Source organism: Solanum lycopersicum, chromosome 2, assembly GCF_036512215.1.
Source record: "Solanum lycopersicum chromosome 2, SLM_r2.1".
Lineage (NCBI taxonomy): Eukaryota > Viridiplantae > Streptophyta > Magnoliopsida > Solanales > Solanaceae > Solanum > Solanum lycopersicum.
Window position 1 is genome coordinate 66,284,960 of NC_090801.1, and position 20,690 is coordinate 66,305,649.

The 20,690-nt window shown below is 33.2% G+C and overlaps 5 protein-coding genes across 5 annotated transcripts; 4 read left to right on the forward strand and 1 right to left on the reverse strand.

The window, feature by feature from the left end:
* The first annotated feature begins 683 nt into the window (after positions 1-683).
* LOC101262164 (pentatricopeptide repeat-containing protein) lies at positions 684-2,927 on the forward strand. The gene has a single exon (XM_004232200.5). It carries the CDS (start codon positions 776-778, stop codon positions 2,771-2,773), a length of 1,998 nt encoding a protein of 665 aa, XP_004232248.1. The 5' UTR covers positions 684-775; the 3' UTR covers positions 2,774-2,927.
* A 3,458-nt stretch (positions 2,928-6,385) lies between these two features.
* LOC101261868 (uncharacterized) lies at positions 6,386-10,356 on the forward strand. Its single transcript, XM_004232199.5, has 4 exons — positions 6,386-7,158; positions 7,335-7,934; positions 9,206-9,748; positions 9,846-10,356. Exons 1-4 carry the CDS (start codon positions 6,538-6,540, stop codon positions 10,140-10,142), a joined length of 2,061 nt encoding a protein of 686 aa, XP_004232247.2. The 5' UTR covers positions 6,386-6,537; the 3' UTR covers positions 10,143-10,356.
* Positions 10,357-10,748: 392 nt separating this feature from the next.
* Positions 10,749-11,381, reverse strand: LOC101246689 (serine/threonine-protein kinase WNK8-like). The gene has a single exon (XM_004233638.1). The coding sequence runs from the start codon at positions 11,379-11,381 to the stop codon at positions 10,749-10,751; it is 633 nt and encodes a 210-aa protein (XP_004233686.1).
* Positions 11,382-12,054: 673 nt separating this feature from the next.
* Positions 12,055-15,241, forward strand: LOC101261564 (tRNA-uridine aminocarboxypropyltransferase A). The gene is made up of 2 exons (XM_026029572.2): positions 12,055-12,499; positions 13,812-15,241. Exons 1-2 carry the CDS (start codon positions 12,133-12,135, stop codon positions 14,234-14,236), a joined length of 792 nt encoding a protein of 263 aa, XP_025885357.1. The 5' UTR covers positions 12,055-12,132; the 3' UTR covers positions 14,237-15,241.
* A 133-nt stretch (positions 15,242-15,374) lies between these two features.
* On the forward strand, positions 15,375-17,228 carry LOC112940028 (putative pentatricopeptide repeat-containing protein At3g28640). The gene has a single exon (XM_026029571.2). It carries the CDS (start codon positions 15,580-15,582, stop codon positions 17,116-17,118), a length of 1,539 nt encoding a protein of 512 aa, XP_025885356.1. The 5' UTR covers positions 15,375-15,579; the 3' UTR covers positions 17,119-17,228.
* Positions 17,229-20,690: the final 3,462 nt, after the last annotated feature.

The window sequence follows — 20,690 nt, forward strand, 5'->3', positions numbered from 1 at the left end:
GCAAGCCACGTGGGACTAATCCTTCCACCTAAGCATTGCCAACTAGAAGTCATTACAAAAGAACTAAGACCTTTAGCGTCGAGAATGGTCGCCACAAAAGCTCAAAAAATCAATTTTTATTGTGTTTTTTTCTTCATTATTTTTTAAAAAAACAAAAATAATACGATTAAATAGGATTTTGAAGACACTGTATGATTTATTTTTATGTTATGTATCAATGTATAAAATGTACAATGATGCATTATATAATAGGAAATGTGAATTGAGAAGTAATTTTCATGATTTTTCATAATAATATTGGGTGTTTTTAATATTAATATTGTAAGTTATTTATTTTATAAAATTAGGTTGCAATCGAAAATTAATTATCATATTTTTTAATTGAAAAATAGATTTTACTATTAGTTGTCACTAAAAGTCACTCATAACCTTTAGTGACAATACTTTGAGATTTTGTGGCAACTTTGTTGCCACTAATAATCAAGTTTTTTCGTATTGAATTTTAGTTGACAACGCTTAGAGGAAGTAATTAGTCTCATGTGGCATGCCATGTCACTAAAAATTTGAATGCTAACTCTTGAAGATATTTATGATGGATAATAAAGAGATATTTTTATTTCAAAATGTAATGAAGGATATAAGTGATCTATTTCGTATTATTCGCAAACAGATTTGCCCCTTTTCGGTAGTTAGATATTTAAGTGCGGATAAAACGTAGTATGAATCTTGAGGTTAATGGTTGGAGTTGGACCCATGTTCCCCTTTGAACGGTGCAATGTCCTCTCTTTTGTTCTCCCCTTCTTCTTCTTCCTCCGGTTACTGCCTTCCATTTTCTCAACCATATCGAATCACTATCCTCTTTCATTACACCAAACGTAAACCACTTCGAACCCATTTCGTCCTCCTTTCTCTCTCCGCCACAAAAGATGTCTGGAGAAAGACAACGCCGCCGTTTTCGCCTTCCAAATACCGGCCTTACCGCCGGAATCCACAGTCAACCTCGTTCTTGGACCACAGCGTCGACATGGACGATCTATTGTCTTCAATTGGACAGACTGCTAATGAGCACGAACTGTTTGCGTTAATGTCGCCTTACAAAGGTAGAAATCTTTCGATGCGGTTCATGGTCACGCTACTCTCACGTGAGTCTGATTGGCAGCGATCGCTAGCTTTGCTTGATTGGATAAATGAAGTAGCTCTTTACACTCCCTCTGTGTTTGCGTACAATGTTGCATTGCGAAATGTACTACGAGCGAAGCAGTGGCAGCTTGCATATGGGCTGTTTGATGAAATGCGTCAAAGAGCTTTGTCACCTGATAGGTATACTTACTCCACTCTCATTACCTATTTTGGAAAAGAGGGGTTGTTTGATGATGCTTTATCTTGGCTTCAGAAAATGGAACAGGATCATGTGTCTGGTGATCTTGTTCTGTACTGTAATTTGATAGAATTGTCAAGAAAGCTGTGTGATTATACTAAGGCGATTTCGATTTTTTCTAGACTGAAAACATCAGGGATTACTCCTGATCTTGTTGCTTACAATACTATGATTAATGTTTTTGGAAAAGCAAAGCTTTTTCGCGAAGCTCAGTTGTTGGTCAAAGAGATGAGGTCAGTGGGTGTTTTGCCGGATACAGTGAGTTACTCAACTCTCTTGACGATGTACGTTGAGAACCAAAAGTTTTTAGAGGCTCTATCTGTTTTCTCCGAGATGAATGAGGTGAAGTGCCCTCTTGATCTCACAACTTGTAATATAATGATTGATGTTTATGGACAGCTCGATATGGCCAAGGAAGCAGATAGATTGTTTTGGAGTATGAGGAAAATGGGAATTGAACCAAATGTTGTCAGCTACAATACTCTTCTGAGGGTTTATGGTGAAGCTGAGCTTTTCGGGGAAGCTATACATTTGTTTAGGTTGATGCAAAGAAAAAATATTGAACAAAATGTTGTCACTTACAACACCATGATTAAGATATATGGAAAGACACTGGAACATGAGAAAGCCAACAATCTTATTCAGGAAATGCAGAACATAGGAATTGAGCCCAATGCTATTACCTACTCGACCATAATATCTATATGGGCTAAAGTGGGAAAACTAGATCGAGCTGCTATGTTATTCCAGAAGCTGAGGAGTTCCGGAGTTGAAATTGATCAAGTTCTATACCAGACAATGATTGTAGCATATGAAAGAGCTGGTTTGGTTGCACATGCTAAACGTTTGTTACATGAGTTGAAGCGCCCTGACAATATTCCTAGAGAAACTGCAATAACAATTCTTGCTGGATCTGGACGAATAGAGGAAGCTACATGGGTGTTCAGACAAGCTTTTGATGCTGGAGAATTGAAGGATATTGCAGTTTTTGAGTGTATGATAGAGTTATATTCCAGAAATAGGAAGTACACCAATCTCATTGAGGTATTCGAGAAGATGAGTGGAGCAGGATATTTTCCTAATTCTAATGTGATTGCTCTAGTCCTTAACGCTTATGGGAAGCTGCAGGAGTTTGAAAAGGCAGACATGGTATATAAAGAGATGCATGAAGAGGGATGTGTTTTCTCTGATGAAGTTCACTTTCAAATGCTTAGTCTTTATGGTGCTAGAAGGAATTACGAGATGGTTGAGACACTCTATAAGGTGCTAGACTCTGATCCTAATGTTAACAAGAAAGAGTTGCATCTTGTTGTTGCTGCCATTTATGAAAAAGCAAACAGAATGAATGATGCATCTCGAATTATAAATCGGATGACTTATAGAGGAGCTATGTGATCTTAACTCTTGTATGCTTGAAAGTAAGTAATATTTGTTATAATAGATTGCGTTTGTTTATAATATGAATTGAGAATTTAAGCTACATGACAGTTATTTTTCTAATTCCATGTAAATGTATAGTACAGTCTCTTGTAGTTATTTTTTCACCAAATCTTTCAGAATTTTTTATCTAAATTAGTTTCATAAACCATACTCACTTGTTTGGTTACATATAAAAATTACTAAATCTTTGTAACACAACTTAATCATGCTACAAATACATTGACCCTTTTAGTAGAGAACTTTATGCTAATGTGTTTATATACTGGAATGTAATATTATACATCTTTCTCAATAACTAGACATCACAATTAAAAAAAAAAAATGTTTAAGAACATTTTCTATTGATCTAAATTTACCCAGATTCAATCGTGCAGTAAGAATCTGCAATGTTTATCTCTATATAGTATATATACTATAGGAATTAAGAAAAAGAAACAAAATATTGAATGAATCTATGTTTATTGATATGTTAATAGTCAATAATTTAACAATTAGAAGATATGATAAATATTAACTAAAAGAAACAAGACTTTAAAGAAGAAAAAAAAAAGAGAAGAAGAAACAAGTTAAATACTATCGGTCGAAATTAGGATATGTAGCGGTAGGATGTTGTTGTCTATAGAATTCAAGTTGAGACCGTACATCCTGAAGTTCTTGCAAACTAATCTGTAATTGTTGGCGAAGATACGAAATACACTCCACACATCCATAAACAGGAAACTTGGCCCTCATATCAGATTCAAAAATTATAGATTTCATAGCGTCTGATTTTTGATCTTCGTCTTTCAATTCCTGCAATATTTTTACTATGTTACGTACACCAAAGAGACGATGTGCATTTTGAAACTTTTTAGGCTGATTCGCTGGGAAATAAGGAGCTAAAACACAATCTGAAGTACATTTTCTTCTTTGGTACTTGCATGCAGCACAAGATACTCGACTCATTTACACTTTTTTTTCTTCTTTTTTTTAACTATATTTTTTTTTCTAGAATAGATGAGAGAGGAGAGACTTTTTATTTTCAAATTTTTCATATATCTTTTTATCTTAACAATAACTCATGTTGGAATATCTAAGAGGAGACTGTTTTAACTTTCAAATTTGACATCAGGTACTATTTTATCTCAACAGAAAAACATTTTGAATTTGTTAAGCAAAGACCAAGTCAATATTATGATATCATTTGTTTCATCAAATACAACTTTGTTTTACTACTCCACAATCACTCAAATATTAATATTTCTAACATGTAATTTTGCTTTAAGCTAAATTTTAAAGGAATAAAAAAGGTAGCCATCTGAATCATTTTGCGTCCCAGTGTGTCTTATCAATAAAATTTAAATTCCTTTAGCACAAAGTCATCTAGAGAGTGTTTTATCCATATCGAAGACTTAAAATTCAAATTTAATCAGACTCAATCAATATTGTTAAAAAAGAAAATAGAAAATAGTAAATCGTAAATCCAAATGTGAAACATCGTACATGTTATACTGCTAATGTCTATTTGCCAAATGGTGATGGTAGTTAGATTTCCTAGTTTTTGCTACTAATTACGAACTGATTTATAGTGTAAATTTTTTTTTCCACATTGCGCTTAAAAACAAGTTTTGACGACCTATGATAGAATAGCACTAATAATAATGTGATAAAAAGTAAAAGAGAAGGTGTAATTTAATTTAATTTTCGAAAGTTTACCCACTTGGAATTACCTAACAAATTTAATTTTTTAAAATTTACCATTTTACTTTTTATTTTACCTGAACAGAAACATATGTTGAGAGGAGACTATTTTAAACTTTCAAATTTGACATCACTCAACAGAAAAAAATAACATGTTGAATTAGTTGGAATAATTATGATGTCATTGTTTATTTTATTATGTCATCATAATTATTCAATGTTTATTATATAAACAAATAAAATTTATTCAATGTTTTATTATAATAATATTTATTTTAAAAAATTATTTTGAAAAAATAAATGTGGGTTTGGGTTGATATTTTATAATTTTATTCAATGTTTTTATATAAACAAATAAAATTTATTTTAAAAATCATCTTTCAATAATTTTTGGGGCCACTGGTGTTATTTTAATTGATCATGTCATGTCACAGAGAGTGTATCTCACACAGTTCATAATTTTTGCTGATTATATAAACAAATAAAATTTATTCAATGTTTTATTATATAAACAAATATAAAATTTATTCATAATTTTTGCTGTTTATGAAAGAATATTTAATAAGAACAAATTTTGAATAGATAAAACTGCTTAATAAGTAATAATATTAGTTGATGTATCTAAATGAAATATGCGGACAACTTTAAGTGATTGTAGATGATTTAAGCCTAAAAATAGATGAAAAAAGGATAAAAAGTACCAGCTTTGTTTTATTAGTTGACTATGCCCTTACCATTAAAGTGAAATTATTTTTTACCCATATCATTACTGATTTCACCATATATATAAATATACCCCTCATTTGATGGAAATCCCCAATTTGTTCTTTGTTCATCTCTTGGGTTAAGTGTTATAGGGCGGGCATGGATTTCAAAATGGATAATGGGTCATTTTTTAAGATTCGGGTTAATTTAAGTTGATTTGGAAATTTTTGTCAAATGAGGAATAATATATGATGAAATTAATCATGATAGAGGTAAAAAATAACTTCACTTTAACGATAAAGTTATAGTCAACCAATAAAATAAAGTTGAGAGATATTTTTGACCCTTTTTCCAAAATATATTACAAAATTTGGCATTAATACTATGAGATGTAACTTAAGGATCCAATGTAACACCTATATTAAAACTCCTCAGCGATCCTTATAAAACATATGTATATATAACAAGTACCCATTTTGAACAAAAAAAACTTGACCTAGCCACCTAGGCTTATTAAAGATTGATATTGATTTTACCATATCATATCAAATCTAAGGAACAGTAATGAAATAATGAAAGAAATTAAAGTAATCTGTACCTCTAATTAAATTCATACTTGTATTTTCAATTAAAAGATTGATATTGATTTACCATGCCAAATTTTTCTATCCGAGTTGATAAAATTTGAAAGTTTTTTTTTTTTTCCTTTTATTTAAATTCAACGACTTTCAATTAAAAGATTGATATTGATTTACCATGCCAAATTTTTCCATCCGAGTTGATAAAATTTGAAAGTTTTTCTTTTTTTCCTTTTATTTAAATTCAACGACTAGTTGTTGATCAGGTGACAATATAATTTGCAACGTTAATTTGGTCCTCTAATTTTTTTTTAGCTAAACGACATATATATTTTTTTTCCATTTGTACGCCGCAACAACTAGCCCAATTGTTGTTTCCTATAGTTGAAATTTCAAATATATTTTAGAGCCAGGGAAACATGTGCCGTGCCCAAAGCATCCAAAAAAAGTTGAATTTTTGAAGTCAACCCTCCCAAGTCATCGATTTGAACAGTACAATTTCTCGATTTTAATTTATTTCTTTTAGCCCATTTAAATTTTGTTTCTAGCAATTCTTTGATTTTATTTTTATATATGCCAAAATATGTTCAACATAATAAGATTTAAGATAAATTTGATAGAACAGTAACAAATTAGAATAAGACAAATAAATTAAAAAACGAAAGAATAGTATTGGAAAGCAGAGTCCTTTAAATAACTGACCATAAGAAGCAGGGAGTACCAAACAAATAATTGCTTTACAAAAATTAAGAGATAATGGAGTTCTTCAACAGAGCTAAAGTTGTTCGGCTCAAAGGTCATCTTGGCAAATACCTTGTCGCCGATGATGACGAAAGAACTGTCCGTCAAAGCCGTAATGGGTCATCAAAAAAGGCAGGTTGGATGGTGGAAATGGTTCAAGGCAATCCTCACCTCATTCGTCTCCGGAGTTGCAATGACAAATATTTATCGGCATCTGAGGACGCTTTCCTCCTTGGCATGACGGGTAAGAGAGTACTCCAAGCATTACCAGGTAGCACGGCGGATGGTTTAATTGAATGGGAGCCAATAAAGGAAGGATATCAAGTGAAATTAAGGACAAGAGGAGGAAAATTCTTGAGGGCTAATGGAGCAACACCTCCATGGAGAAATTCTGTAACTCATGATTTACCTCATAGGACTGCTACACAAGATTGGGTATTATGGGATGTGGATGTGATTGATATATCTGTACTGGATTCTGAATCCTTACAGAGTTATCCTTCAACTCTATCGACCTTTTCTTCTTTTGCGGAGGATGATTTTAACGATTATTCTAACATTCGTCGCTCTGTTTCTGAAATTCCCAGCTGTCCATCAATTTCATCAGATCGGTCTTCATGTTCAAGTTCCAGACAGGTATGACAATTAGTGGTCACAAATGGATTAAATTTGAACGGATAAAAATCAATAAATGAGTTATAGTTTTAAACAAATGTGTCATAACTCAATCGTACGAATTTGGAAATTGATTTGATTTTTATACTTTTGTTTTGGCTAGTTAATCTGATGCTTCCTTTGATCTATGAATGTAGAATGGCATGGAATTCTTCGACAGAGCTGAAGCAGTTAGACTTCAGAGCCATCTCGGAAAGTACCTACTGGCGGATGAAGACGAACAAACTGTTCGACAGAGCAGAAACGGATCATCGCACAGGGCGCGATGGACAGTTGAATTAGTTGCCGGAAAAAACAATTTAATTAGACTGAAAAGCTGCTATGGGCTGTACCTAACAGCAACTGAACAACCATTTCTTTTGGGAATGACTGGTAAAAAAGTTGTTCAAGCTCTTTCAACAAAGAATATGGATGGGTCAATTGAATGGGAACCAATAAAAGAAGGATTTCATGTGAAGCTTAGAACAAATGAAGGGAAATATTTGAGGGCTAATGGAGCAACACCACCATGGAGAAATTCTATAACACATGATGTTCCTAACAGGACAGCTACTCAAGATTGGGTTATGTGGGGAGTAGAAGTTGTGGACATTACTATTTCAGATACTAATGAATCAGTATCGACGAGTTTATCGCCAGCGTCAAGTTTCAATTCCGTGCTCGATCATTACACAACTTCTCCTACTGGATCCCCAAATGTCGTAAACTACCGATCCAAGAGGTCTATGAACACAAAGGTACTACATTTTTCGATAAGTTTAACTTATATAATCGTCTGTAGAATCATGAATGACATGGCTAAATTGAGTCAATAATGTGAATATGTTTAATCCTTTTTACATAAGCAACGATGGAAAATATCTTGTTTTCTTCCACTAGGCCACGTACTAGTCAACAACCTAATTTGGTAGGGTCAATATGCAAGGCTGGAATATTTATTTTGCCATGTCGATCAATTGTAGTAATTTGAAAATATGTATATCGAATCTTCAATAGTCAAAATCATTAAAAAGGTTAACGTCTAAAGTGACAGCAAGATTAAAATAAAAAAAAAGTTAGGGCCTCCTTGGAGAGTAAATTTGGTGTACAATTGAACGTCATCATACAGTTTGACATACTAGTCAAGTAATTACTCAATCACATGATACTGATTATTCAGTGTAGTTTAAGGAACAGTTAAATGAGCTAAATTTCTTACAAGTTTTCAATTAAAAAAAATAGGATAAGTGGTCGGTTCCTTTTCTTTTTTTTTTTTACTTTTTCATTTTTAATATTAATAAAAAAACTAAATTAATAAAATCTTTTGTAGTTGTCTGAACAATTACTGAAATTATCTAGATAAGTTATAAAGTTCTTGTACAACTGGAGTTGTCGAGCGACTAAAGAAGTTGTCCCAATAAATTAAGTTTTTTCCAAAGGAGTTGGGTTATATGCAATTTATTTTTCTACTTTTCTTAAATATGTCATTTTCAAACTTATTTTCTTACAGAAAATATTTTCGAAACATTTTGATATGCCAAACTTTTTCCAAGGCAATGTACAAAAATAAAAGAAAAATATACATAAAAAAAGTTAATATACAACTTATTAATTTATCTATCTTACTTATATTTTTAGTTTATTCTAAAAAAATAGTATTTTTCTATTCATAACATAACTTACATACATTTTATTTGTTTAATTTAATAAAATAAGATTCAAAAGTCCATTTACTTTTTAAAAAATAAATTTAGTGTCAAATCAAAATCAGATAAATAGATTAAAACGTGAGATTACTATTTTCATCTCTCATGTGACATTACTTTAATAACCATTAATGAACGCCTTTAGCTTCCATTGTTAGTTACTTGATAAATTTCCAGATCTTTTTTCGCGTGTCCATCCACATGGAACATTCTTTCTAAATACTCAAAGAATCACTATACATGTGAATTTCTAGATTTTTAAAAATAAAAATTAGTTTTATAAAGCGTTGTTTGATCATTGCAATTTTTTTAAACCATTGCAGAATTCTGGGATGGAATTCTTCCAGAAAGCTAAATCGGTTAGGCTAAAAAGCCGACATGACAAATTCTTATTAGCAGATCCTGATCAAGAAACGGTGTACCAAGATCGCAATGGAACTTCCCAGGGTGCAAAATGGACAATTGAATTCCCTGAAGAAGTCGAAAATGTTATCAGGTTGAAGAGTTGTTATGGAAAATATCTAACAGCCACAGATGATCAATTCCTTTTTGGTGTTACGGGTTGTAAAGTTGTTCAGAGTTTGCCTAAAAAGTTAGATTCCTTAATTGAGTGGGAACCAATGAAGGATGGATTCTTAGTGAAGCTTAAAACCAGATATGGGAATTATTTACGCGCAAATGGTGGATTACCCCCTTGGCGAAATTCAATTACACATGATATACCTCATAGACATCACGATTGGATCTTATGGCAAGTGGATATTGTTGAAATATTGCCAGAATCAGAAATTATTCCTCAATCACGATTGGACGATAATTCCAGCTCTTCTTTTCATTTTACATCCCCTACATATCATGAGAGTGAGGTTAGTTTACTCGAAAAACAGCTAAGTCTTTGTTCTTCAATCATAATGCAATATGAGATGTGATTGTTATTTATTTCTCCATTATTTAATTTTTCAGTCAAGAGATGCATTTGATGCTTCCACGGTGAAGTCTGAAGGTCGGTTGATCTATTACCATGTGGCTGATGAAAATGGATATGCAAATGATGCAGTGGAAGGGCCATCTTTTCAATTCAAAGGGCACAGTGTAGGGGAACTGACTCAAAAGTTGGAGGAAATAACAGGGATGGATGATATTACTGTCTGTTCACGAAATAAATTCAATGGGAATCTATATCCACTCCGTTTAGCATTGCCTCCAAACAACGCGGATATGAATGTTGTGGTAGTTCCTGCATCAGCCAAAAGTAAGTAGAATTCTCCATCTCCGTGTGAAAGAAGTTGCAACACTTCTAGATGCATGCCACATGCTATTGGTTAAGTTTTGCATCTGTAATTACTGCAGATTTTGTTCAAGATAATGAAATTTTAATGAGTTTAGACTAGAAGCATGGGCGATTTTGGATGTATACACCAAATCGATGAAATTCATACCAGAACCATAATCTTTATATTTGGTTTCCTATTAAGTATGTCATTCTAACTGATGAACCACCGTGACTCCTTGCAATCAAGTGTTTTCTTCTGTCTCTATTAGCCAGTGTTTTATGGCTAATTGACAGTACCCATAAAACTTGATATACTCAACTTCTTTTGTTTAAAGCTGAAGAAAGGGAAATTTTAGGAAAAACTCATAAACGACAAAACATTCATTACAACATTCACAATAAAGGAAAAACCAAAATGAAAAATTGCTTTCATTTACTTTCTCAATAGATATGAAACTAAATTCTCATACAACAACAAATTCTTAAAAGAAAAGGCTCCTGGCTTCTGTAAGAAAATTTCCAAGAGAAGAATGTGTGGATATCAATCTAGTATACACCGTATTCCTAAAGTAAAATACATGTGATTGCGATCATCACACCAGATATAAATGCCTAATATTCATTGCATGACTAGTAAGAATATTGTCAACAGGAGCACAAGTCTCGAATGTTGATGATCCACCATTGTATAGAAAGAATGGATCTTTCAGCAACTCTTCTGCAGACGGCCTAACAGACATGGGAAGTATACACTTCTCAATAATATCTCTCACTCTGTAGTCCTTCACATTTCCAAGAGACACTGGCTTTACACCAGTGTACACTTTCTTAAATGTATGCATCTGATTCCTGCATTCCATATATGGATATTCACCGGTAACCATCTCAAGAAGACACATCCCGAATGAATATGCATCAACCAACTCATTGTATTCTCCATTATAGCACTCTGGAGCCATGAATTCAGGGGTACATTTAGGCTCTTTTTCTTTCACAAAATCACCATCCATAATACAAACAGCCAGCCCAAATTGCTTCCCATCACTAGCAACGAACACATTGTCACATTTGATGTCTCGATGAATAATCTTAGGGCTCTGGCTATGGAGAAAACACAAACCTTGCAGAATCTGTCTTCCCCAATTCTTGATACTCACCAAATCAACACCAACACCATTATGAATATACTTTTTTAAGCTGCCCGAGGAGAATAACTCCGTGATCATGTTCAAAATTTTGGACTCTGAATCAACCCAATAATGGTAACACTTAATAATTCTTTCATGGTTTAAGGACTTCAACAGAGAAGGAAAATTTCTCTACAACTCTGTAGAACTCGTCATCCATTGTGCAAACACGAACAATAACTCAAATTCAAATTTGAAGAAATTAAAAAAATATGAGGTGATCAAACTAATGCTAAGGGTTACCAATAGTAGTCCTAGTTAGGAAAAAACTAAAAACTTATTTGATCTGGATTGTGTAAATGAAGAGATTAGGACTTAGAAAAGTTCCTAAATTCTTTATAGAAAATAATACGTAATTAGATTAATTTAATTAAAACTTAATTAATCTTTCTATTTATTTTTACTCGTGTACTTTTGGCCTATCAAGAGAGCAACATTTTATTATTTTGAAGAAAAAAAACTCAAATAGGATAGTATACTTCCATTTATAAAATCATTTAAAAAAAATAAATTAACCTTATAGTAATAAATCAATAACCACTATTTTTTTATTCAATTTCAATCGATTCAGTTTTTCATACCCATCTCAAGTTATTATATTTAAACTACAAATTCAATAATATTTTAATATATTTTATATATCTTTAATTTAAAATACAATAAAATTCAAAATTTTATTTGATTTCTTAAAAGATAAGATTTCAAACAATTTAAAAAGAATGAAACCCGCTTCGGCTTTGCCCCGTTACGACCCCTATTTGTTAAGCGGGCTGACCGTTAGTGAGAACAGATGGACTCTGATCGCCAATTGGATAACTGTGCCGCCGTCTGCTTTCTAGCCGGCGATTATGCCGATGGCCACCAACAAGATAGACGGAAGATTTGCTCTAATTGTGATAGGCCAGTAAAAGTTTGTTTATGCAACATAATCCCATCGGATCCGATAACCACTGTTACTCGAATCGTAATTCTTCACCACCCTCACGAGCAGCGCCACAAGCTCGCTACGGTTCCTGTTCTATCCAAGTGCCTAGACAATTGCGATGTTATTGTTGGCCGGAGATTACGCTACGGTGATTGCGACATTCTAGATTCTCTCCATGATGATGCTCTTCGAAACCCTAATTTCACCAGCAGAGCTATTTTTCTCTTTCCTGGTATGAACTGTTTGTATAATTATCTTGTGTAGTTCCCATATGTGCTTAAATTGATAATTGTTTGAGGGCAAGTATGAAAACAATTTACTACTTCAGCTAAAGACTACAAAAACTCATATTGTACAAGTATCTTGAGTTTTGAGTTTTTGTTGTTGTCTCTTGATAATTTATCTGAAAAAAGTGCTGTCTCGTGATTCGCTCAACAGCTTGACCGCAGCAGATTACTTTTATCTAACTGAATTCCATGAATGTTTTTGTGGGCAGACATCTATGTGTTGACAAAAAGTTTGATTTTTTTTTGGTAGCCGTGGTTTCAGGCTAGATTAATATTTGAAAGAAAGAAAAACACAAAAATGCTCCCACAATTGGAAGATGATTCACCAGTAAAGAAAACAAGAAAATATATTTACTTTTGTAGGTATAAGGAAAGCCATTATGCATAGGTTTGTGCTTATGGAAAATTCATTACTTTTAATCCGGTATTATCGTGTGTTGCTTCTCTATGTACAAAGCTAATGGTACCTGGAAGATGAGACTGATAGTTACTAAAATAAAATTATCCTGAGGACTGAAGCTTTTGTTCTCTCCGTGTACGTAGAGAATATTGGGATCTTGGAACTATGGTCCTCCATGATATTTGTGTGAGCTTTGTGGAGTTGTTTATATCTTAATTATATATTAAAAGAAACAATAGATCTTAAGGTTTCAGTTTGATTCAAATAATCTTTTTGTTTTGCTACTCAAGTATATAATCGTCTTTTTGTATTTACGGTTAGTTTTCTTCCATTACATGTATATGTTCTTAACTGTTCTTTTCACTTGCGTTTTTCTTCACTGAAGCTCATGCCTCGGACTGCACTTTTCTCTTAAAGCTTCAGTAGACTTTAGTGCCTTCCCCTTTGACAATAATACCAAAATAAATTCTTAAAAAAGAAAAAGATACTGAATGTGGTCATGTGGTCATGTCGTCAAGCTTAAACATGAGTAATTGTTTATTGGTTGGCATATTGCAAGGCCAAACTCTGTATATTTAGAGCTAGAACTCAATCATCCTTGGACAAAATTTCTGTTGACTATTTATCTGGATCCTCATGCCATAATTATTCCATCACGTCAAATGAAAATATTTGTAAATGATCACATTTTCAATATACACCAATCCTTGGAGTGGCAGTCTCGTTCCCCCACCTCTCAAACCTGCAGGATACGTGCCAAGAGAAATAATATTCTTCCTTTCCTTTATTTCTCTCAGATTTTTTTATCTGGTTGTTGAACTAATGGAAATATTTTCATGTGATCGTGGCTTTTCCAGGTGCTGATACTTCACCATCTCAGGAAATCAACCATTGGAAGTCCTCTAAAAATACTGTAGAGATGACTAATTATGTCTTGATTGCTTTTGATGGAACTTGGAAGCATGCCCGAGAGATGATGCGAGCAAGCTTATCTTTTCTGTCCAAGTTTGCTATTCAGGTTCACTTAGACTATGATATTGGCAATGACGGTGGGACAATCTTCAATTCTGATTTAATTCTCAGGAAGGAACCGTTTAGTGGGTGCATGAGTACTATGGAGGCAGTAGCGCATTGCTTACGGATCCTTGAGCCTAATGGAATCAGTATAGAGTCAAATTTGATAGAGGTTTTAAGAAGTATGGTTAAATTTCAGGCATCTTTCCTCAAGCCTATGAAGCCTAGGCCAAAGTTGATAAAGGGAGGACGAGAGGGAAAAATATAATTGCTCTGTTCCATTTCTGTGTTTTTAAAGCAACATTTAGCACAAGGATAGCCTCAAATCTCTTTTGATTATCACGTGCCAGACTGATCAAGCCATCAACCTGTACATGATACTTATCCAGATTTCACAGGTTTCAACTTTCAATTCATATATATTACTGATGCTTATTGTGAAATTTTATATCCCGATTGAGTAATAGGCATGACGCCGAGGTGCTTTTGATGAGATTATCTTATTTCTTCAGTTGCTGAAAACTGTGTCAGGTGATGGCTTTGGTGGGTTGGGGTATATGGAAGTATCCTGCTTATGCTGAAGCAAGTAAAGCTTGAGATTAACCAAGGACGTTAAAGATTGTCACATGTTGAGTTCCTTATTGTATCTCAAAGTACTCTGAAATCAATTGCCGGCTATTTACACCAATTTTATAGAGATTGCCGTACAATGTTTGTGCAATGGAAATTCTTGTGAACGTTTTCATGATCAGTATATGATATCTACATATGGAACCTCATCTTGTTGTGAAAGGGTTAAATACTTCTGTAGTACAACATGATTATTTAGCAGTTTGCTCTAATGCTGTTTTGCTCCAACTGCAATGGCATCTGTTTGAGGTCAAATTTCTGTAATGTCAGCTTGGGAAATCTGAAGTTGTGGCTTGGATTCCTTCGATAAGCACTTGGATTCAGCTAAAGAACTGACAAGACATACCTAGCACAGCTTGCTGCGTAGTTTTCTCATATATCAGGTAGTTGGCCGATGTTCTTCAATCTAGACATGCCACAAGTTCTAGCAGTAGAACCAAATCGCTGTCAAGTCTTTGAAGTTTACGCTTTATTTGCTTCAAATTGGACAAAGAGGGTGTAAAAAAGATTAATGAGATTGTTGTCCTTACTTGAACTTTAAAGTTGGTTTCCAGAGTACTTTTTAGTTTGAATAACATTATTTGCTTAAGTGGCGGTGGTGTATTATTGCTTCATGTTAGCTTCAATTCATTGGTTTTCTGCACTTTGATCTGTACAGATCACGAACTACTCAAATCAAATTTGATAGGTATAACAAAACACTCATGAATGAGTGCAATGGTCTTGGACTCTCAGATTCAAGCTCTAGAAATGAATGTAACTCCAATAAAGCATGTTTCGTCTAGTCGAGCTACGAGGTTTCCATGCATAAAAGGGAAGGGGTAGCACTCTAGTTCTATTAGTTTGCCACACCAGAACAAGTTATTTTCTTTGGCGCCACACGACCCAGTTGGTAGCCAATTCGAGTTTTAAGCTTTTCTTCACAGGGAATCAACTGCTCTTTAGACCTCCCGCCGCTTTCGTCCTTGACAATGCGCGCATATGAACTGTCTAAGCAACGCCCTTGTCGTAGTGAGAACCAACAACAGCTTCCAAATATGGAAGTGGTGTATGTCTATGGCAGAAAAGTGCAACAATATGCGTCAACTCAAAGCTATCCACGCCATTTACATTACCCTCGGTCTTCAACGCAACACTTACGCCGTCAGCAAGCTCCTCGATTTTTGTGCCCTTTCAAATTCCGGCGACCTTTCCTACGCCTCACGGATCTTTGCCCAGGTTCAGACTCCCAATGCGTTCCTCTACAACGCCCTTATACGAGCCTACTCTAGCAGCCCACAACCCCAAGTTTCCCTCAATTACTTCAATCTCATGGTACAAACCAGTAACGCTGCGGCTCCTGATAGCTTCACATTTCCCTTCCTTCTCATCGCTTGCGCTAACGGTCCTTTGGAAGTGGAGGGTAAACAAATACACAGTTGGATAATCAAGAATTCCTTTTCTGCGTCAAATGCACATGTACAGACTGCATTAATTCGGTTTTACACGAACTGCAAAGCATTGGATGATGCTCGTAAGGTGTTTGATGAAATTACTGATATTGATGTTATTCAATGTAATGTTCTTATGAGTGGACACCTTCAAAGCGGACTAGCAAAGGAGGCATTGAGTATTTTTCAAGATATGTTGGGGCGTGGAGTTGGTCCAGATGAGTACTGTGTGACCACAGCACTTGGGGCCTGTGCTCAGTTGGGTGCTCTTGAGCAAGGAAAATGGATTCATGAGCATGTTACAAAGAGTGAGTGGTTGGAATACGATGTTTTTATCGGCTCTGCTCTTGTTGATATGTATGCTAAGTGTGGGAGTATTAACCTGGCTTCTGAGGTATTTGAGAGCATGCCTACGAGGAATAAGCATTCGTGGGCGACAATGATTAGAGGATTTGCTGTCCATGGTCGTCCTGAGCTAGCATTAAGCTGTTTGGAGAGGATGCAGGTGGCTGATGGGCTTAAGCCTGATGGTGTTGTCATTCTTGCAGTTTTAGCAGCATGTGCACATTCAGGGCTTCAGAAAGAAGGTCAAGGTTTGTTGGATGAGATGGAATCTTTATATGGCGTTACACCGGAACATGAGCACTTCAGCTGTGTAGTGGACTTGTTATGCAGAGCTGGCCGATTGGATGACGCACTTAAGCTTATTAGAAGGATGCCAATGAAACCACGGGCCTCTGTTTGGGGAGCATTGTTAAGTGGTTGCCGAAATCACAACAACGTGAATCTTGCAGAACTTGCCGTCAAAGAGATTTTGTTGGTAGAAGATGGCAATGAAGCTGAAGAAGATTCTGCTTATGTTCAACTATCAAATATATATTTAGCAGCTCGACAATGTGATGATGCACGTCGAATCAGGAGGAGAATTGGTGACCGAGGGCTCAGGAAGACACCTGGATACAGTGCAATTGAGATTGATGGGATGGTTAATGAGTTTATATCTGGAGACGTTTCCCATATATGTCTAGCTGACATTCATAAGGTGCTTGATCTAACATATCTAGATCCCCATTTCGACAACCTAATATAGCATGAACAAGTTTACTTGAGTGCCATATAGGACATCATATTGTTGTACGGGGCATTTATTTGGAGACCTATTGTTGACTTGCAGTATCAAGCTAAATTTGTTATGTGTTATATATCCTAGCAACAACCTCTAATGTTTCTCAAATTTCCTGAGCAAAGGCTGCATCCATTATGGATATTCTCATAGTTTGAAAACAATGAATAGTGACATCATTTAATATTAATACCAAATTCATTTGCTAAATAAGTATTCAATATAATATAAGCATAAAAATCTTAGTAAATTGATTGATCGGTCAGAACTTTCATTTTGTTTTCAAGTAAAAAAATTTATAATATTAGCGTTAAATCGTATATTTTGATTTATGTACGAATTTTTTCGCTCATTAAAACATCAATGATATTTTCCTTTTGGTTTGTGTATGTATGAGTAGATTGCATTAATTGGTCGGTCGGTGCCCACAAAATTATAGTCTGGAATTTGGCTTTACTCTATACATTTGATGTTGATGGTCAACTCAGACTCCAATTCACGGGCCACGGCTCACCCGAATTTCTTCTCTTCTCTTCTTTCAGTTATTATTATTATTTTGCTTGACTATAAACTAGCTAACTACTACTATCATTTCCATTTTATTGGTGTAACAATAATATAATTAAGAAAAATGAAAATATTTCTTTATAATCAGGCCAATGTGAAATCATAGTAACATTTTTACTTGTTCTCTCTAAAATATAATAAAATTCTGCGTGGATACGAAGATATAGTGAATATTTACCATTGTCAGATACTCATATCAAATTATATTTCAATTTTTCGTAATTAAGTGGTTTAATAAATAAATTAACTAGATTAAATGATATCAATTTACATTTACATAAATTATATGCTTATTGATTTAAGGTATACTCAATACATGTGAACTTTTACCTAAAGATATTATATCCACTTTCAAGTCAGTAGCAATTGAGGAAAGATAAATGGTCACGCGCTTCTTTTTTAAAAAAAAAAATTCTTAAAGAAAACTATTTTTTAAATGCGCACACGGAAAAATCTTTGCTTTTACGTAATAATTCACAAATCACAAAGAGGAGGCAACCCGCACTAGGGAAGCCAGGTGCGACGAGCTCAGCCTAGAAGGCAAATCTTTACTTTCGCTGGGCAACAAGTTTCGAACTTGAGACAAACTCAAACTCATGGGCCACCCCAAAAGGTTAAGGGCCACATACTTTACTTCCGCAATTTTGATTTATTTGGTTGATATGACTTGACATTAAGATTCTTTTTGAATTTTATGGTGTTGAATTTAAAGTATGTCAAATATATTAAAATAGTATTTATTTTATGATATTAATATGTCACGAGAAAAGTAGAGATGTCAAAATGGGTTGACCCAACTCTAACGGGCTAGAGAGTTAAATAGATTGGGACATGCTGACCCTTTTAATTAAAGGGTCAATAAAATAGCGATCCAACCCAGCCCTAAGCGGGCCATGGGTTGGGACGGGTTGACCCTTCGACAAAAAAATGAATGATATTACTTTCTTAGAAAGAGTATCGAATGTTGACGTCATGAACACGACATCAATTCATACAAGAATTCATTTATAAATCACACTTCGGTAAATACTTATAAAAATACATTTATGAATCACACATTTTGGTGACATAATAGACAACGTAAGATTTAACTAATAAATGTTGATTATTCCATCATTTCTCCCACAAAACACTAGCTGGTTTAAAAGATTTTCAGCAACACAAGACAGCTTAAATACTTAACAAATCTAAATTTCTAAATATTACATGACTCGTTAACTAATGTTTTATAGTCCGCTTCTACTTTCACCATCGATCACATTTGAATCAACATATGATATTATTTCTTTAAGAAGTTCATCTTCATCTACAATTTACCATGCAAAATGATATTGCAAAATACTTGATTTTTTATTTTTCAGAATATTTATTCATAAAATCTTTATAAATAAAACACTATTAAAAATATATATAAAAATATTTTAAAAGATTAATAGCCCAAGAGCTGGTCTCTGAGGCTTGCGGATTTGGCCTAAGAGTCCAACGGCCCAAATGGAGTGGACTAAAAAGCCTCGTTCGTAAATGGATCAAAAATATTAAATCCACTCCCACTTATTTCAAGGGTTTGGATTAGGCCGACCTTGCTAGCCAAGCCCATTTTGACAGCTTTAGAGAAAAGTTAAAATTTAAAAAAGGAAAAATTACATAAATTAATACATTTTAAAAAATAATCACTAATTTTAGTGATACTTTTTGTTTATTACCATTTATAGCAATATTGTAATAAGTCTGTAATATGTATTAAAAGTGAATTATGTATCAATATATTTGAATTATAATTGTTTTTTAAATATATTATGTTTGTTTGGTAAAATAATTGTCATATTGTATTATAAGTGTATTAAAATGTTTGATAAATATATTATCCATCATTAAAACTTGTATTATATATAAATAATAAATTATTATTTATAATATGTATTAAATTTGTATTATAAATGAATTAAAATTAGTCAAGTAAAAAAATATTATTACTATAAATATTAAGTATATTTTTATTATAATATATTTATATAAGTTTTTCTTTAGAGAATTATCAAAAAGAATAAAATTAATATTAAAATGCACAATCTAAAACAGAATAAGATGGGAATGTTCTAAGGACACGATTAACCTTTGTGGTCCCAAATAATCTTATAAATCCTATTTTCCTTTGACCACTTATCACATTTTGAAGTTTGAACCAACAAAATAGAATAAACAAGTACACCGTTACTATTTATTTGTTCATCAAATTTTAAATTCGCAACGTAGGTTATTAATCACACTTAATTGCTCAAAATATTATATTTTCAGTTCTATGTATTTAAATAATGAAAAACAAAAACAAGCACATATCGTAACACTCTTTAAAATAAATTAACTATAATTAAAAAAATATAAATATCAATTATTAATAAAATAAATAAATAAAAACTGATTAAATTTAATACATTTTGATGATACATTTTAAACATAGTACAATTATGAACACAATAAATAACACTAATGTACCAAATATGAAAAGTATTATCGTAACTTAATAATTGTATGTATATTTAGAGAAAATATCTTTACAAAGATATTCATTTATATATTTTATTTAAAAAAGAATCATCATATAAATAAATGAACATATAAATATACAAATTACAATGATATTAAAGGTGATATCCTTTATATATATTTGGAGGGACCCTATCAAAAAGTTGTATCATTTTCAAAAAATTCACCTGCAAAGTGCAACGTTTATTACAGCATATAGTACTAATATATATAAGTATATACTTGTCTAAACTTTGGCATGAGGGCGCTGATGCCCCTTCATTGCCTCTATGAGTCGCTGTCTATGTGTTATAAAAGTTGTGTACATAAAAAGTTGCATATGACTTATGTTCGTAAAATTAATTGAAATGCGTATAAATTATTTTCTAAAAACATATCACGCTTTGAATCACGTAAAAAAAAACATACTAAGCAAAATGACAAAATTA